Source organism: Microplitis mediator, chromosome 2, assembly GCF_029852145.1.
Source record: "Microplitis mediator isolate UGA2020A chromosome 2, iyMicMedi2.1, whole genome shotgun sequence".
Lineage (NCBI taxonomy): Eukaryota > Metazoa > Arthropoda > Insecta > Hymenoptera > Braconidae > Microplitis > Microplitis mediator.
In genome coordinates, this window is record NC_079970.1 from 19214268 (window position 1) to 19234333 (window position 20066).

General features: G+C 27.7%; 3 protein-coding genes across 3 annotated transcripts; all 3 read left to right on the top strand.

Moving 5' to 3' along the window:
- The first annotated feature begins 50 nt into the window (after positions 1 to 50).
- Positions 51 to 3209, top strand: LOC130663483 (BUD13 homolog). Its single transcript, XM_057462730.1, has 2 exons — positions 51 to 261; positions 489 to 3209. The coding sequence occupies exons 1-2, from the start codon at positions 155 to 157 to the stop codon at positions 2107 to 2109; spliced, it is 1728 nt and encodes a 575-aa protein (XP_057318713.1). The 5' UTR covers positions 51 to 154; the 3' UTR covers positions 2110 to 3209.
- A 487-nt stretch (positions 3210 to 3696) lies between these two features.
- Positions 3697 to 14431, top strand: LOC130662974 (probable aconitate hydratase, mitochondrial). The gene is made up of 9 exons (XM_057461974.1): positions 3697 to 3888; positions 6278 to 6432; positions 7299 to 7465; positions 7769 to 8524; positions 10026 to 10228; positions 10306 to 10594; positions 10666 to 10939; positions 12097 to 12445; positions 13688 to 14431. The coding sequence occupies exons 1-9, from the start codon at positions 3856 to 3858 to the stop codon at positions 13826 to 13828; spliced, it is 2367 nt and encodes a 788-aa protein (XP_057317957.1). The 5' UTR covers positions 3697 to 3855; the 3' UTR covers positions 13829 to 14431.
- A 323-nt stretch (positions 14432 to 14754) lies between these two features.
- On the top strand, positions 14755 to 19559 carry LOC130664286 (B9 domain-containing protein 1). The gene is made up of 5 exons (XM_057464178.1): positions 14755 to 14996; positions 15509 to 15620; positions 17339 to 17447; positions 18612 to 18730; positions 19036 to 19559. The coding sequence occupies exons 1-5, from the start codon at positions 14874 to 14876 to the stop codon at positions 19146 to 19148; spliced, it is 576 nt and encodes a 191-aa protein (XP_057320161.1). The 5' UTR covers positions 14755 to 14873; the 3' UTR covers positions 19149 to 19559.
- Positions 19560 to 20066: the final 507 nt, after the last annotated feature.

The window sequence follows — 20066 nt, forward strand, 5'->3', positions numbered from 1 at the left end:
TCGCATTTTACAAAATTTAAATGTAAACCTGAAGTCGGTTCTTTCAAGTCGATACTTTAGTTGCCACAAACGCTCCAACCGTCGAACCTCCGAACTGAATATACATGAGGTAAAATATATATATCAATATATAGGTATATAAATTACAATAATAATGGAAACTAAAAAAATAAGTCAAAAAGAGTATTTAAAAAAATATCTCAAAAGTGGTGGTGATAAAAAAAGTAAAACTAAAAAAAAGTTGAAAATTAAAAATCCAAGGTAAGAATTTTATTTATATTTTACACTGATAAATTTTACTCGTGTATTAGGTTATGTTTACTTTTATTTTATCAACGTAAATAAAACATAAATGTTTAAATTTTGTAATTTCATAAAATTGTTCATAACTTTTTCTATCAAAATTAATTATAAAGTTTCAATTTATTTATTTATTTATTAATTATTTTTTTTATATAATTTTAATGAGATTAAATATTTTTTTTTAGAGTAACAGTCATTGATGACGACATCAACTTGGAAAATATACGTCCTATGGACGATGCAGAATATGACATTATCAATGCAACAGAAGATGCTCCAATGATAGTTGGTGTCATTGATGAACGTGGACCAGTTGACTTTGCTGATAAAAAGAAGTGGAAAATAATAGCTGATGATGGTGATGGAAATGTAGCTGTCAGTTCAAATAGAAATAATTGTGATAGCAATGATAGTTATGACAAAGTATCAAGGAATAATACTCAAGAACACTTGAGTAATAAATTAACGAATCATGATAGAAATGATTCAACTGAAAAAGAGCAACTGCGTTCTATTAAACAGTCAACATCAAAGCATAATAAATCTCGTAAGCGACATAGAAGTCGGTCTGACTCTGACTCATCTTCACAGTCAGATTCAAAAAATGACAAACGATCAAGTAAATCTAAAAGACATTCTGATATAAGTCCACCTAGATCTTCACATGACAGGAAGAATTCAGTAAAAACTTCCCAACAAACTGAATATGATTCTGATTTAGACGTACCAAGAGTGTCTCATAAATCTTCACGTGAAAGAAAGAGTAAACATGATCGACATTCAAGATTTAATTCAGAATCTGATTCAAGACACGCGAGATATTCGGATTTCAATTTGAGTCCTTCTAGAAAATCGAAAAATAATTCACGTGAAAGAAAACAAACGAGAGATGATTCCGATTCGGATTTAAATCTTCCCAGGAAGTCCAGTAATAATTCACGGGAGTCAAATCAGACGAGACATGATTCAGATTTAGATTTGAGTCCTCCTAGAAAATCAAAGCATCACTCACGTGAGTCAAAACAGACAAATCACAGGTCAGAATTAAATTTGAGTCATGAAAAATCAAAGCATCATTCACATGAATCAAGAAAATTTAGACATGATCACAAACATTCATCTCGACGTCATGAATCAGGACGGAGTAAAAATACACCACCACCTTCAAGTTCAGATGCTGATGGTCGATTAAAAAAGACTTTGGATGGTAAAACTGCTGGCTTACAAGATGCTGCAGGATTAAGAGAAGAAACTGTAGCTCATAAACAAAAAGAAAAAGAAGTGTTTAATAATATGAGTGCTGAAGTAAGTGGATATGGTCAAGCTCCAGTAATGAGAGACCGAAAAACTGGTAAACGACGTGATTTAAAAGCTGAAGAATTGGAACGTCTAGAAAAAGAAAAACGTCAGCAAGAAATAAATGATAAATATTCTAAATGGGGACGAGGACTTAAGCAAGTTGATGACCGGGCTGAAAAATTGAAACAGGATTCATATGAGATGACTAAACCATTGGCCAGGTATGCTGATGATGCTGATCTTGATGCTCTCCAAAGAGCAGAGGAACGAGAAGGAGATCCCATGCTGAACTTTATAAAAGAAAAACAAATAAAAGAAGGCAAAAGACAACCAGACAAACCAAGTTATCAAGGCTCTTATACGCCCAATCGGTTTGGTATAAAGCCAGGCTATCGTTGGGATGGTGTTGATCGAAGTAATGGTTATGAAAAGAAATGGTTCGAGGCTAAGAATGCTCGTGTTGCTGTTCAAGAAGAAGCCTACAAATGGAGCACGTCTGATATGTAAAAGATTTTTTTTTATTTTCGGTTTCATTAACTGAAATATTTTTTAAAAAATTGATGTAAATAATTTTTTTTTAAATTATTAAATAATTACGTATTATATAAAATGCTATATTGTATAATATGTTATGTGTAATTATCTATAAAAACAAAATAATAATAATAATAACAATCTACATTATTAAGAAAATATGGAAAATTTTGTTCCAGCCGTATCTTTCTCTGATTAAGAAAAATGATTTGAAATGATTCAAAACAATTTGACGACTCATATATATATATACATACACTTAGCATGGATTAAATCATTCTTCTTAATCAGAACATGACAGAATTAGTTAATGTTATTAAATTTGGTATCGTTGAAAAAGTCTTGACTTTAATTTGTGCTTTTTTATGGTTTAAACTGTCCTTTATTGTCAAGAATCGAGATGAATTAATTTATCTATATCATTCGAATTGCATTTAAATCACGCGGGAAAAAACACGATCGGATTTATTTTCTTTAAATAAATAAATTAATATTTTAATTATTCTGTCACTGAATATGACTGAGTATATATTTAACTATTATATATATAATTAACAGAGAATAAGAAAAATTCAGTCCATGCCATGTCTTCTATATTAATAAAAATTAAACAAATTTAATTTGGTATCCCTGAAAAAAAATATATTAGACGACTAATAAAAAAAAAATTTGACGGTGTAGATTTTTTTTAGAATCCCATAATTATACAATTATCAAGATCAATAAGTTTGCGAGTTAATGACAAGATTTGTCTTATTAAACTTCAATGATAATAAAAACAAATCAAATATTTTAGAGTAAATTAGTAAGATTTCAATAAACAATTAAATTTAAATTATATTTAATAAGTTTGGTAGTAATACTTAGGCGGTCATGTAGTGACTGTAGGTCACTCGTCAATATCAATAAATTATTAGGAGACAACTTTTTTTATCAGCACCAGCCGCAAAAGATTTTATGAGTGTAAATGTAGCAGGCATCAGACAAATTTGAAATTTTTAATAAATAGAGTAAATAATTAATTAAATAAAACTTTAAAAAAACGCGCATTTAAAAAATTTTGAAATCAATAAGTGCATTTTTTATAAATATTATTTTTTTAATTATAATTTTAAATTTGTCTGATGTCTGCTACATTCTTAATTTTTTGCGGATTATTTCAGTTTATATTTTATTGTTAATTTTTTTTCAATTTAACAAATAATTGAAATTTTATTTTTTTATCAAAGGATTTATTGATACTCAGATCAAATGAAATTTTCTAATTATTTTAGAAAATTCATCATGCGCAAATTTATGTACTGAATTGTGTATATAATTTTTGGTAAATAAATTATTTATTATTATTGGAAAGTATGTAATTTTTTAAATAAATAATTAAAAATTACAAAATTGTTTGGCGCGAGTACACATTTCCAATGATTTATTTATTTGTTAAATTTGTATGGTGTACGCGCAGAATAAAAAAAAATAATATTACATAAGAGCGCATGCGTATTAAATATTAAGATTCTGAATGTACTGAATGATAGGTCAACTTGAATTTAGATCTTCAGTTTACTTCAGTTCTCTGGTGGCCAGTTTGAGAAGGACTGCCATACTAGAGATAACAAATTATTATATTTATATTAAAAAAAATATATATATATATAAGCGCGTGCGCTCAAACTTTTAATTTATACTAAAGAGTGCAGTCGTTGAAGACCAAATTCTGCAACAATGTCTTACTGCGCCAGAATTTTTCGGGCACAGGTAGGCGATTATTTAAATTAAATAATTTATATTATTCATCACATGATATATTTTATCCTCTCTTTTATATCAATATCATAATTCACGTAACTCTGATAATAATTTTCCTTAATTATTTAAATCATCCGTATTATCTCACACCCAACTAAACTCAATGGATATATTCCCTGACCTCAATATGTGTCAAAAATAAATTTTTTGTTATTGAAATTTAGGTCAATTAATTTTTTTTTACTTACTAATTTTTTTATCGTCAATTAAATAGATGTTTTTAATTTATTAATTTTGAAATTTTATATTTTACGTCTAATTAAAAAAAAAAAAAATTCAAACGTTCAAATGTCATTTGAATGTTTGAAATATGTCACTTAATTATTTAAATTTAATTTTATTTAAATAATAGATTGATATATTTAAATTAATATATATTATCTGATATTGTTGTAATAAAAAATTTGTGTCTCGTAATAGAAAAATATTTTTAAAAGCTTACATAACTTTATCCTGTATATATATTGCGCTAATTTTTAGGATATGAGGTTATGCTGACATTGTTAAGTGCGCATGTATTTCTTTTGTATTTTGTACTCCATTACTGTCAATCTATATTTTTATTTTCATTTTACTTTTTTATTTAATAATTTTTTTATAATCATAATAAAATTTATGAGTGTAAATATAGCAGACATCGGACAAATTTAAAATTATTAATAAATAGAATAAATAATTAATCAAATAAAATTTTAAAAAATGTGCATTTAAAAAATTTTGAAATTAATAAGTGCATTTTTTATAAATAACATTAATTATTTACTCTGTTTTTTTATAGTTTTAAATTTGTCTGATGTCTGCTACATTCAAATTCATTAAAGTTTATGATGCTGAAGTTAGCCGACGTCCAATAACTTTTTTGGGTTTTTTTTTTTTGTAACATTAAATTATGAAAAAAAAAATATTTAAAAAAATTGCACCTATAGTTTTTTAAGTTTTCTACATGTATATTTTTTTACTTTTTTTTTTTTGTAATTTATTCGTTGAAAAAAAAAATCCGGAAATTTGAAATTGTCTGTTCATTTTAAATTTATATGATCCTGAAGTTAGCAGACAATTAAAAATTTTCGGATTTTTTTTTCAAACATTAATTTCCAAAAAAAAAAAAAAACAATTAAAAATATGGTCTACCTGAAGATCGGAACGTTTTTGATGAGACAAAAATAAAGAACAAATCGAAAAGTAAAAAATCTACTGGATCTAAATTTTTGAAATGTCTCGCATTTACGCTAGTATGTCAGCTAAAAATTGCAGGCCACTTCTAACTACCCCTTAAGCAGTGAAATTACATATTGCACGACTCATGATGCGAAGCATCAGAGCGTGCTTTACGATCGAAAAATTTTTTTTCATTTTCGTTGCGCGAAAAACGTTCCGTTCTTTAGGTACGTAAAATATGCACATGTAGAAAATTTTAAAAAACTACCGGTGCAATTTTTTTAAATATTTTTTTTTTATAATATATTTAAAAAAAAAAAAACCGAAAATGATTGGACGTCGGCTATCTTCAGTATCATAAATTTATTATTATTAAACTTTTTTTTTAAATTTAAATAAACTTTATTTCCCTTTGTACAACTTTGCAGTCTTTTACAGCTTTTACATTCCTTAGAATGAGATAAATATATTTTTATTATTATTATTAACAAATATCTTTTATATTTTAATTTTTATAGAGTCAATATAAATAAATATATAATTATATATTATTGCACTATTTGTATACTTTTGTATTTGCGCCCCTTGGGGACATGTCTCAGGGCCAATAAAATTATTAAATAAAAATAATTAGAATTAATTATTATTTATAATTAAATATTGCAAATAAAAAGTTGGCAAATTATTAGATAATAAGCAAAAATTTAAACTATAGCTCCATTTAAATGCAAACAACCCAGTAGATTGGGTGTAATTTTTTAAACGCTTAATAATATTGACAGTAAGATAATAAGTGATTATAAAGATAACATTTCATATTATCTATATATGAATAAATATACTAAACATTTATGTCACTTTGCCAAGAATTAAAGAAATGAGATAAGAATAAAAATGAATGTTTATCACAACAAATATTTTTATTACATACGCAGTTAAATTTATTTTTGTAAACAAATTCATGTCACATTTATTATTCAATTATAGATTATTTGTATTATATATATATTTTTTATATGTATTTATTATTACAAACATTATTGTTATAGGTAATAAATTTCGCTGTCAGTTTTTTGACGTTTAGTTAAAAATAATAGTTTCAAATTTTTAATATTTATATTTTATAATGAAAATATAAAATAGGTGAATTATTTTATGAATATGGAATATTATTTTACAGAAAATTTGTGGATTAACATCAGATATCCAGCAAAGATGTTTCAGCATGAGCCCATTGAGTTTTGCTGCCGCAAAGGTAGCAATGTCAAAATTCGATCAAACAGCTTATCTTCCATACGACAAATTGAGCGAAAATTTAAAAGTTGTCAAGAAACGGTAAAGTTTTATTCAGTTGTTATAAAAAAAAAAAAAATAATCTGTAAAACGGTTGACTCTGTGGGCCGACCCCAAAACTTCCCGCTGTTTTCGAGCTCGAAAACGTTACTATCTGAAAACTTTTGAGCTCTTTGAGGTCAAAAGACGATAGGACCGAAAAAAAAACATTTCGCTGAAAAAAAAGTAATTTTTGTCCGACGATATCTTCGGAATAACGCGGCTGATTTGCACGTGATCTGCAGTAAACGAAAGAACTTATTAAGTCTTAGAAATGAATCGGTCAAGTAATTTACAAGTTAGGCAACAAAAACTTTAAAAAAAAGTTTTTTTAATTTTTATTTTTCGTATTAAGGTAAAATATCAAGTACCCGATTACTCCATGTATATTTGTATATCTATATTTATTAAATTCTACTAAATATAGATATACAAATACATGAGTGATCGGGTACTAGTTCCCTGATCGGGTACTGGGTCTTTTATCTTACTTGTAAGCTACTCAACTGATCGACTTAACAATATAATCAGTTCAAAGTCTTAGTGAGGCCTTTCGATTGCCGCAAACAATATTCAAATCAGTTGATTCGTTCCAAAGATATCGTCCGACAAAAAAAGTTTACACACATACATTCACATACACACACACACACACGACCGGAAGTTCGTCCGGAAATATTTAGAATAGCTTCTTAGGATCTGATACCGATTTAAACTAATAACTTCCCTTTTTTTTTTTTTTAATTTTAAATTTTCTTAGCGGGAAGTTCAAAATTAAAAAATTAAAAAAACAACTGATTGATTATCAAAAAAATATAATTTATTAATAAAATTGATTTAAATATTAATATTTTCGTTTTTATTTACAGGCTTGGTCGCCCTTTAACACTCTCAGAAAAAGTATTATATTCCCACTTGGATGAACCCGAGAAGCAAGAGATCGTTCGAGGAACCAGTTATCTTAGACTCCGACCAGATCGTGTTGCCATGCAAGATGCTACAGCCCAAATGGCCATGTTACAATTCATAAGCTCTGGTAATTTTATTTATTTATTTATTTATTTATATATTATTAGTAGAAATGGTAGATATTAATTATATTCAATTTACCTAATTGATGTGAGATAACAAAAAAGATAGATAAGTTAACGGATATTGGAAATTACATATAACGAGCAGCCTGCAGTTCCGACGTGACTGCTCGAGTGTCACTACTAAATTTATTAAATATGAGAATATAAAAATATCTTGTAGTTTTAATTAAAATATTTGATAATCAAAAGTAAATAAATTATTTATTTAGTATTTAAATATTTTTATAAATTATTTTTTGTTACAGGTTTACCTAAAGTAGCTGTACCATCAACAATCCACTGTGATCACTTGATTGAAGCTCAAATAGGAGGAGTAAAAGATTTGAGCCGTGCTAAAGATATGAACAAAGAAGTATACACTTTCTTACAAACCGCTGGCGCTAAATACGGAGTAGGTTTTTGGAATCCTGGATCAGGAATTATTCATCAAATTATCTTGGAAAATTATGCTTTCCCTGGTTTGTTGATGATTGGTACTGATTCCCACACGCCAAATGGTGGTGGTCTTGGTGGTCTTTGTATTGGAGTTGGTGGTGCTGATGCAGTAGATGTAATGGCAAATATCCCATGGGAATTAAAGTGCCCCAAGGTGATTGGAGTTAAATTGACTGGAGAGTTGAAAGGCTGGACAAGTCCTAAAGACATTATTTTAAAAGTCGCGGGTATACTTACGGTAAAGGGAGGTACTGGTGCTATTGTTGAATACTTTGGTCCAGGTGTCGATAGTATAAGTTGTACGGGAATGGCAACAATTTGTAACATGGGTGCTGAAATTGGTGCTACTACATCTGTTTTCCCATATAATTATCGTATGCAAGATTATTTGAAAGCAACAAATCGCGCTGATATCGCCGCCTCTGCAGATATGTTTAGAACCAGCTTGTTGACTGCTGATGCAAATGCTAAATATGATCAAGTTATTGAGCTAGATCTATCTACACTCGAGCCACATGTCAATGGACCATTCACTCCTGATCTCGCACATCCTATTTCTAAATTAGGTAAATATTTATTTATTAGGGGTGTAGAATTATCTGAAAGTTTTCAAATTATTTGTAGCTTTTTAAATTACTCGATTCGAATCGAGAAAATTCTGATCAGCTTTCAAATATTCAATTTTTATTATGATACTCAAGTTAGCCGACGTTTGATAATTTTTTGATTTTTTTTAGAAACGATAAATTACAAAAAAAAAATATTTCAAAAAATTGCACCTATAGCTTTTTTAATTTTCTACATATGCATATTTTTAGTATTCTTTTTTGTAATTTATTTGCTGAAACAGGGTGGCTACAAATCGGGGAAACCGGGGATGTCGGGAATTATCAGGGAAATGTCCGGGAATTTCAAAAAAGTATCCGGGAATTTAATTGCGACAGTTAAAAATTTAAACATTTCTCAATAATGCACTCAATAAGTCACAAAATTAAGGGATGTTAAAAAAATTCCGAATTTTTAAGAGATTTTTAACAGGCTGTAATTCGAAAGAAAATGGCCATACAACAAAAAAAAAAAAAGCCAAATTGTACACTCAGAGAAAAAATCAGTAACTGCAACTACATAAAAATAGTGAAATACGGAGACAAATTTTTTTCTTAGTTACAATGAAAAATCAGTTTTAGTTAATGTAACAATTAAATTTTATTGCAGTAACTATTTTGTAGTTAATTCAACGATTTTATTGTTAATGTAACTGACTAAAAATAGTTATATTAAATTCAAAGAAGTCATTGAAAGAGCTAAACCCTAATCGTTAAATCAACTGACACTTTTTATTGAACATAACGAAATTTTTGAAGTTACTAAGACTATAAAACAATAATGATTATTAACATTATTTCATGATTACTTACACAAATAATATTTAGTTACAGTATATTAAATATTTGAACTTAGATATTTTTAACATTGAATAATCAAAAGTAGGCCATGTTAATTTACTTTGACTTTTTTTGTGCTTTCTCGCATTATTTAAACTTCAAATTTAATTATTGACTTTGCAAATGTAATTAAAACTTTGAATAACTTAATGATACTAATGAAAAATGTGTAAAACTTGACTGGAAAACCGAGAAATATTAGGGAATTTTGAAATCATTTCTTTGTAGCCACCCTGTGAAAAAACAAAAATTGGAAAATTTTTAATTGTCTTCTAACTTCAGGATCGTTTTTTATTTAATGGAGAGCTTAGTATCTCAAGTGACTAAAAATAACTTTTTCGTAAATTTGTGTTTGAGTTCTACTTACCTCTGACAAAAATTTGAATAATTAGAACAAAATATTACAAATTTAAGTCTTACAAAATAAAATTTTTGAATTATCCGCAAATTTACAAATAATGAAAAAAATTTGAATTAATCGATTCGAAGTATATTTACTTTTAGTCGAGAATTTTTTTTCTTTGTACGAATAATTCGTAAGCTCGAACTATTCGCACACTCGTATTATTTATATAAAATAAATGATAATTTTAGTTTAATAATTAAATTATTTTGTTATTAGGTGAAGCCGCCAAGAAAAACGGATGGCCAAATGAAGTAAAAGTTGGTCTAATTGGGTCATGTACAAACAGCTCTTACGAAGATATGGGACGATGTGCTAATATTGCTAAACAAGCGCTCAAACATGGTATTAAATCAAAGTCAACATTCAATGTCACACCAGGATCTGAACAAATTCGAGCCACTATTGAGCGCGACGGTATTGTAAGTTAATTATTTTTAAATTCATTTCATACTTGATTTAGATTAAAAACTAATTATTTATTATTTATTCGTTCTAGGCTCAAACACTTCGCGAATTTGGTGGTATTGTGTTGGCTAACGCATGCGGGCCTTGCATCGGTCAGTGGGATCGTCAAGATATCAAGAAAGGCGATAAGAACACTATTGTCACCTCTTACAATCGTAATTTCACTGGTCGTAATGATGCCAATCCAGCAACTCATGCGTTTGTAACAAGTCCTGAACTCGTTACGGCTCTTTCTATCGCCGGACGTCTCGATTTCAATCCTCTTACTGATAAACTCAAGGGCGCTGACGGAAAAGAATTCCTTTTAGATAATCCATTCGGTACTTAAATAAAATTTAATTGCAATAATAAATTATTTTGAACAAAAAATATAAATAATTATTTTTTTTAGGTGATGAACTTCCGGCTCGTGGATTCGATCCTGGTATGGACACTTACAATGCGCCACCAGCTGATGGTAGTAAAATTAAAGTTGATGTTGATCCCAAGTCACAGCGATTACAATTATTGGAACCATTTGATAAATGGGATGGCAAAGATCTTACTGACCTGACGGTTCTTATTAAAGTAAAAGGAAAATGTACAACTGATCACATCTCTGCTGCTGGACCTTGGCTGAAATATCGTGGTCATCTTGACAACATCTCAAACAACATGTTCATCGGGTAATTTAATTATTTTAATTAATAATAGTAATGCGGTTGTTACAAACTGAAAATTTATCAGTTTTCATTTAAATATTTTTATTGTTTATAATCCTCTGAACGGAAATATCGCTGATTAGTAGAACAGATTTTTAGAACATCGACACAGTCTATCCGTAGACAAAACAAAGTCTTCGTAGATGAGAATTGGACTGCCTCGACGTTCCCATGAAGAACCTGAGACGCAACATTATTAATTTTCTGATATATCATTAATGTAGTGTGAAAAGAAAAGTTGTTTAGTCGGAGGATTCAGTAGAGACGTGACCCTGAAATTAGCAGACATTTGACAATTTTCGGACTTTTTTTTCCAACAATTTAATTAAAAAAAAAAAGAAAATAAAAAATATGCACATGTAGAAAATTTAAAAAACTGTTGGTGCAATTTTTTGAAATATTTTTCTTTTAAAATTTATCGTTCTTAAAAGAATTAAAAAATTATTAGACGTCGGCTAATTTCAGCATCATGCAGAGACGAGTAATCTGTTGAATCCGAATCTGTCAGCTTGCTTATTACCCTCCATTAAAGATATTTTCAGACAGTGCCCCCACTTTTTAAAAATATGCAATAACTTTCAATTGTAATGACGTTATTAAAATTTTGGTAATTAATGAAAAAAAAGTTAAAGCATTAATTGAAAAAAGGGTAACGTAAGAGAAACAAAATTTGTTGAATATATTTTAGTCTAAAAAATTTGGAAATTCGAATTGCAAAATTGATATGAAGATTTTACTGAACTTTATTTAACGAAATTCGTTTCACTCCTAATTGGTGACAACTGTAAGTAATTTTTGACTTCTGATCCCATAAATAATAAATATATGGAATTGGAATCGGGAATAAAAATAATTAAATCGCGAAAAATAATAAAAAATCGAATAATCGACATCTCAATGGGGCCCAACCTGGACTTTATAAACAATAAAAGTAATCCAAAAATATTTATTGATTCAATAAATTTTACGGAAACGTAACGCGGTATTATTAAAAATTTATCTATCAATTTCCTCTATTGTTTACCAAAATATTTTAAAGCTTATTTTTGTTTTCACTTTTTATATTTCAATGCATTTATTAATGAGTGAAATAAAAGAATAATTTTTTGATATTTTTACAGCGCAGTCAACTCTGAAAATAACGAGGTAAATAAAATTAAAAATCAATTGAATGGAGAATGGGGTGCCGTTCCTGACGTAGCACGACACTACAAGAAAAATGGCATTAGATGGGTAGCAATCGGTGATGAAAACTACGGAGAAGGATCATCTCGGGAGCACGCAGCACTTGAGCCTCGTCATCTTGGTGGCCGCGCAATAATTGTCAAAAGTTTTGCTCGTATTCACGAAACAAATCTCAAAAAACAAGGTGTTCTGCCATTAACTTTCGCCAATGCCAGTGATTACGATAAAATTCAACCGACTGACAAAATTAGTTTACTCGGTCTAAAAGATCTCGCACCAGGAAAAGTGAGTATATATAATTAAAATTTAATTGTTTAAATTATTACAAATCATATCCATTTTTTATATGTAATAGAAATAAGTTTACAGTTTCTTGGGCAGTACTCAACTATTAAACATTAATTACAGTCTGGTATACAGTCTAGTCGCGTTATGAACCCGCTTACGGGGGCGTAGGGGAATATAATTTTAAGACTTCCCTGTACCCCCACTTCTCCCAGCAGTCGACATCATACTGACACTTCTCCTACTTTACAAGCATTCAGTGCGTACATGATTATTTTCATAGACATGGAGGGGGAATGGCTTCAATAGAAATATAAGTCAACGGACTCATAACAAGCGGACTACACTATAACTCATATTACTGATAATTATTTTTAAAAAACTTGAAAATCAAGATAAAAATTTTTACAAAGTTAATTATAAATATGACATGTAAATATCAAGACAACAAATTTTTTTTTACATGTCATATTTATTATTAACTTTTTAAAAATTTTTTCTTGATTTTCAAGTTTTTTTAAAATAATTATTAGTAATATAAGGGGCCGTTCATAAAATACTTTCGCATTTATGGGGGAGGATGGGGTGTCGTTTACTTTGACAGGGGGGTCGGGGGGTCTAAGGAAACTTGACGTTCGCAGCTCATCAACAATTTTTCAAATTTTTTCATCGATTTTATTTTTTTGTTACCATAGAAAGTCATTCGTTTCATATTTGTAAATATATAAATATTTCTATGTATTTATTGTTTAATTTCTATGTATATATTTCCGTCATAACGGGGGGGGGGGTCTTTAATTTGTGAGGTAATATTGACAGGGAGATCGCAGAAAATGTGACGAAGGGGGGGAGGGGGTCTGTAAAATTTAGCGTGAAGTATTTTATGAATGACCCTTAAGAAATAGTGTATTGGAGGAAAGAGTAGTATATCACATTGCCTTAATTATTTTTCATTTTCTTAACAATTAATGTTCAATAATTGAGTACTTGAAAAAAGTTGGGAAATCGACGAAGTACAAAAATTACACGCAGATAATTTTTGAGTAAAAATTACCCATAAAGTTTGGCACTGTAGAACATCTATGTCCTCGCAGTACCCAACTTTTTGGGTAATTTTTACTAAAAATTTATCTGCGTGTATTAATTACAACACCTATTGTTAAAGAAACTGTCAGCGCATTTCTATTATTAAATATTTTATTATTACAACATGCTTATAATTATTATTATTTATTATTACAGCCAATAAAAGCTGAAATCAAACATAAGGATGGCAAAGTTGAGACAATTACGCTCAACCACACTCTGAATGAACAACAAATCGGTTGGTTCAAAGCTGGCTCAGCATTAAATCGTATGAAGGAAATTGCATCTGGACATTAATAAATAAACAACCATGCGATAATTATTTATAATGTACGCAGAAGTAAATGCTGACATCTTTGTTGGAAAATATTAACGCAGTCAATTGTGCGTAGGCTGCTTTAGCTGTAAAAATTTATAATAATAATACACTGTGAAGAATACAGTTCATTTACAATAGTCGATGATATATATATTTATATATATATGTGATTGATTAATACACTACGATAGGACACAACGTAGTCAATAATTATGAATGAAATTATGCCATTGTATTGTAAATCGCATTATAATTATGCGTAATTATGCAATAGATTAATATTAAATAAAAAAAAAATATAAATAACGATGGATGTGATACTTAAGTATTTGAGGTAATCAATGATGAATCGTTTTACAAAAAGAATTTTTATCTTGAGCTGACAATATTTACCTCAAATAATTACCATTTTTATTTATATTTAATAAACGACAAGTATTTTTTTCTCCTTTTTTGGTATTTATTTAAAAAAAGAACAATTTGATATTTATTAAATTTTTAAATGTCGGTACTTTAACATCAGCCCCGTTACCGACATTTACAAATTAACTAAATAATTAATTGTTTTTTTTTTTTTTAAATTATTAATCATTAAAATCGTACGTCGACAGTATAATTATGTATATATAAGAAATATACCAACTCATGTTTTTAAATTTAAAAAAAAAGTCATTGTTATAATTATAGAATTAAAAAAATAAATCAACTTGTACATTATTTATCATCTCACTACAAGAATAAATTTAACAGCTCAAATATTTATAAGAGCTCTTGTACGACTCCTAATTTTAAATAAAATTATGTTTGGAAATACATTTAAAAAAAAAATGTTTGTTTTTTTTACACACCTGCTGCTTCCGTCCATGTGTTTACACAATTCGTTGCTATGGTACTGATATTTCAAAACAAATCTTCCCATTTTACAAACGAGTTTGTGGTCTTATTTATTTTAATTATTTTATTAACTTAAAAAAATAAAAAATAATTAATTAATTAAATTGCTTATTTTTAAAAAAAGTAAAAATGGTTGATGGTGAGTTTTACGTGTGTGCTACTGGATCAATTGAGTATGGAGAATTTTACGAAATTGATAACGCGTATTGTAAGTACGGTTATCACTATGGATCAGAATGGAATATTGTCGGAGTAAGAAAAATAATATTTGTTTTTTTTTGTTTATTACTGATGTGCAGGGTACAGAAGTTTGTGCTTAACAATAAGAATAAAAGAATAAAAAAAAAGAATTTGCCCAAATTTCTCTGTATCAAATTTACGATCGCGAGCAAATTCATGTGAATTAAATTAAAAGATATATTCAAATATCGAATGCCATAAAAAAATGTTGAAATTAAGGTTGTGAAAAAAATATATCAATAAGACAACTAGCAAAACCACTAGCAAGACAAGCAGCAAGACCGCGAGTAAGACAACGAGCAAGATAATTGTCTTGCTGATGGTCTTGCTAATTGTCTTATTGACATATTTTTTTCACAACCTTAATTTCAACATTTTTTTATGGCATTCGATATTTGAATATATCTTTTAAAAATTTATTTGAGAAATTTGCGCGAATTTTTTTTCTTTAATTCTTATTGTTGAGCACAAACTTCCGTGTATGCTGCTGATGTGTATTTATAATTTTGTGGAAATCGTAACAGGGTATTGAAGAAGGATTGACGCAAATGAGTAAGTGCAGTAATGATGCAAGACGTTTAACTTCATGGAATTTTCCTTTGGATGTTACTTTTAAATCTACAACACCCTATGGCTGTAAGTTTAATTTTAATGTTAAATTTTAATCGCTAAAAATAATGTAGAGTAATTTATAATTTAAAAAAAAATTGCACGACTCATGATGCGAAGCATCAGAGTGTGCTTTACGATCGAAAATTTATTTTCTGCTCGTGATTTTCCAAGTAGCACAGAGACGACTTTAATATGCCTTGAAAAGGACGACAAATTTTATTTTGTCTCAATTCAAATTTTTTTTAGGTAAATCGTAAAATATTCGTCTTCTTTTTCCCGTCTTAAAAAAGTCATTTTAATTAAAAAATTGTTTAGATGACTTATTTGATAATTATCTGAATTATCTGAAATTAAATTTTTGCCGCCAGTGTCAAGTTTTTGAAACAGATATTTTTGATGACATTCATTTCTGATTTTGTCAATATTTTGGTGCCTTGTCGATAGGTCGAAAACAGCCTCAAAATTGCTATCTTATAGATGTCACAAAGCCAAGTAGCACAGAGACAATTTTAAGATGTCATTATAAAAGGACAGGACAAATTTTCTTATGTCTTAAAGCCAAATTTTTTTAGATAAATAAAATTTGTCTTCTTTTTCCCGTCGTAAAAAAGTCATTTCAATTGACGTCGTTTAGATGTCTTATTTGTAATTGGCTCTTTGCTACCATTGATGTCAAGTCTTTTAATCAAATTTTTGTTTCTGATGACACTAATTTATAAATTTGACAACATTTTAGTGACATATCGGTAGGTAAAAAAAATGCTATCTTGTGAACGTCACAAAGCCAAGTATACGCTACTTGGGTTTCTACTCGTGATTTCCCAATTAGCAGAGATAAATTTATGATGTCTTTAAAAGGACAAATTTTGAAAAAGTAAATCTCAATTGACGTCATACTGATTCATTCGTCGTTCACTTATTTAAAATTAATTTTTCGCCACCGCTTGTGTCAAGTTTTTTAATAAGATATCTTTTTTCATGGCATTAATTTCTGATTTTGTTAACATTTTGGCGCCATATCGATATCAAAAAACAGCCTCAACTGCTATCTTATAAATCTCAAAAAGCCTACTGTGCTACTTAGGATTACAATTATTTTAATAATATTAAATTCTTCTTACAATTTTATTAAATTCAAATCCTTTTAAATAAATAAATAAAACTTTACTGCAATGTACAATTACAATTATAACTCTATACATTTCTTTCATTACATTATCTGCATTTTACAAACATATTTATTCTTCCTGCACTATATTATTTACACTTTTTTTTACTTTTGCTGCCAAATTCTTTTATTTTATTAGTTTTTTATTTTCACTAACGTTAAAAATTGCAATACTCGTATTTTTTTTAAATTTGTAAATTTACTTTGTATTTAATTACTTAATTTTATTGTTACGAGGATAGTAATGCTTTAGTTAGAGTCAGAAAGTCTTATATATATATTATTTAACAATTTCTGAAGCGTTACGTTAATTTCCTTTATTTTTTTTTCATGAAACTTTACTTTAATAGTTTTAATAGTATTACAAGAGTAATTAAACTACATTTAAACGATAAATATTTCAGAAAGTTAGTTTTCAAATTGATGAATTAATCTGTCTTTAAATTAAATATATTGTATGTTTATTTAGTATTGCAACATGTAGATTTTTGCTTAATTAATAAAATATTGAATAGCAAAATAAAAACACTGGAAAAAATAAAAAATTTAATTTAAAAATTTTAATAAATTTTAGGGCCACAATTGGTAATTTCAGTTTATGGTTTCGATTTTTTTGGGCATGACGTAATAAGAGGATATGGAGTTTGTCATATACCTTTTACATCAGGACGTCACGAATCTAGGTAGAGTTATTTCAAAATTTTTTATATCTATAAAATAATCCCGGGAATTAATAATTTAGATCTAACATTTACACCTCCTGAACTTACTCCGTTTTTTTTTGGGTATAAATGAACGTTTTTATATTTTTTCTTAATTAAATAAAGTATTAAATGTTCAAAAATGACCGCAAATGCTATTTCTACGCCAAGTTATTATGATTTGATAGCAAGTGTACATAAAGTACAAGACAATCCAATGTAATTGTCTACGGCCACATCATGATGAAAAAACCAGTTCTCGTTAACAAGACCAAAAGCCCAGATGAGTTTTTATAAAATTATTATATTTTTACATCATGGCACTAAAACTAAACGAAAACGACATCATCAGCCTAAATGACATAGCATTTAAAGACAACAATAAACCATCAAAGAAACATCTCTAACATGAGCCCAAGGATTGTCAGCTGCTCTCAAAGAGCCCAACAACCCCCTTAAATCCATGGATACAAATAATGGCTATTTTTTTAAGTTATTTGCAGCCAATTAAACAATATATATTTTTTTTTATTTATTGTAATACTTGTAATTAAATAAGGCAAATAAACTTCTTTATAAAAAAAAAAAAAAAAAAAAACCAGTTCTCGTCTGATCACTGAAGTCAAGCATCATTGAGCGTGGTTAGTACTTGGATGGGTGACCGCTTGGGAACACCACGTGTCGTAGACTTTTTTTTTTTTTTTTCCATTTTCCTCAAATTAGAACTCAAAAATTTTTAAGTAAAAATTATTTTTAAGGCATTTATTTATTTAAACTCTTTTCTAAACTTTTTTTGAGTTTATTAAAAATGATAAATTTTATCATTTTTTTTTCAGTGCAAAATATGACCAGAAAAAATTGATTTTGAACTATTTCTGAACTTTTTTCTTTGACCATATTTTAATAGTATCAAGTCAATCATTAATTTATACTTTTAATTTTCAAAAGTTTAAGAAACATTCAAAAGAGTAAATCGTTGTGTCAAGTTTCCAAGTTTAGAATAGTCACCATCGCCTTTTTAACTTTTTTTTTTTTTCACAGGGTGGGATGAAATTAAAAAAAAAAAAACAATTTCTCCAAGTAGATTTAAATCATTTTTTCTCGGAATGAGTCTGTATTCATTAATTATTATTTGAAATTATTTAGAATTCCAATATACGTACCCGAGTCCTCATCGATGCTACATCATTTTGCAGCATGGATTACTGGAAAACGTCCCGAATTAATTGAGCCGTCTATTCTAGCATCAGGTTCTGGTCGAGAATGTAATATTGAATTATTAATTATTGAATATCGGAGATTAGAACTGTAAAAAACCGGATATTATTATAAAACAGACGGATATGTTCTATTTCTTTATCTCAGTTATTTCGTTTTTCTTGGGATTGACAATTGGAGTGAAAAATTATTTAATCAATAACTTTTCCTTCTACAATTTTAATTTAATTAAAAAAAAAAAAAAAAAAAATATTAATGATTATTTTATAAATAATTTTAATTACAGTTCTAATTAAATTTTTTTTTATAATTTTTATTCAAAATTATAATAAAATTATAAATTTTTTTTTAGTAACTCGGATGAAAGTTCAGGGGGCGATCACTGCATCCTTCAATGTTGTCTTAAAAGATTTTCATAAATTAGGATACGACAATAATGATAAGGGTAAAAAAAAAAAATTGTAAATAATAAAAAAAATATATTTTTACTCTGTACTCAATTTATTTATTTTTTACACAATAATTTTTACTTAAAATTGTATTTTGTTCTATTTTTTGAATGTACTGTTAACAATAAAAAAAAAAAATTACATAAATTAACAATTATATATTATTTCGATTTACTTTGATGATTTAAATATAAAATAAATTACGAGTAGTGGAAAACTTTATAACATTTTCTCGTGAGTTAAAATGTAAATGAGTGACTGAATGGACTTTAGGTTCGTTACATTCGTATATAATCTAATGGAATAAAATTTTCGTTGAGAAAAGCATTGAAGTGTAAAATTAAAATAAGTATATTAATTAATTTATAAACAGAAACGAAAAAAAAATTATTAGAATATATAATTAACAATTGAATTTTTACTTAACTAAATTAAATTTTACCATAAATGATTCGGAGAATTTTTTTGAATAAATTCACATCAAATAATTTTAATTTACAAAAAAAAAAATTATTTGATCTTAACTTACATTTACACAGAGAAAAATGATTTCTTGGCATAAAAATTTTACTTGACCTAAGAAAATTTTTAGTTGACCCAAGAAATTTTTTGTATTATCAATTGAAAATAAACATTTCTTGAGATAAGAAAAAATTTCCTTGGGGCAAAAAAAAGTATTTTGGAGCTAGAAAAAATTCTTGCGTCGAGAAATTTTTTGTCTTTAATTCATAACATGAAAAATTTCTTGGGCCCAGAACTTTTTTTTTTGTTACTTACATAAAAAATAAACCATTATCCAAAATATATATTTTTTAAAAATAAACCTGTATCAAATTCAAATTGAAAGTACACAGAAAAAAAAATTTCTTGGTGCAAAAAAATTTAACTCGTCCTAAGAAAACTTCTACTTACATTGAGAAATTTTTCGCATAAT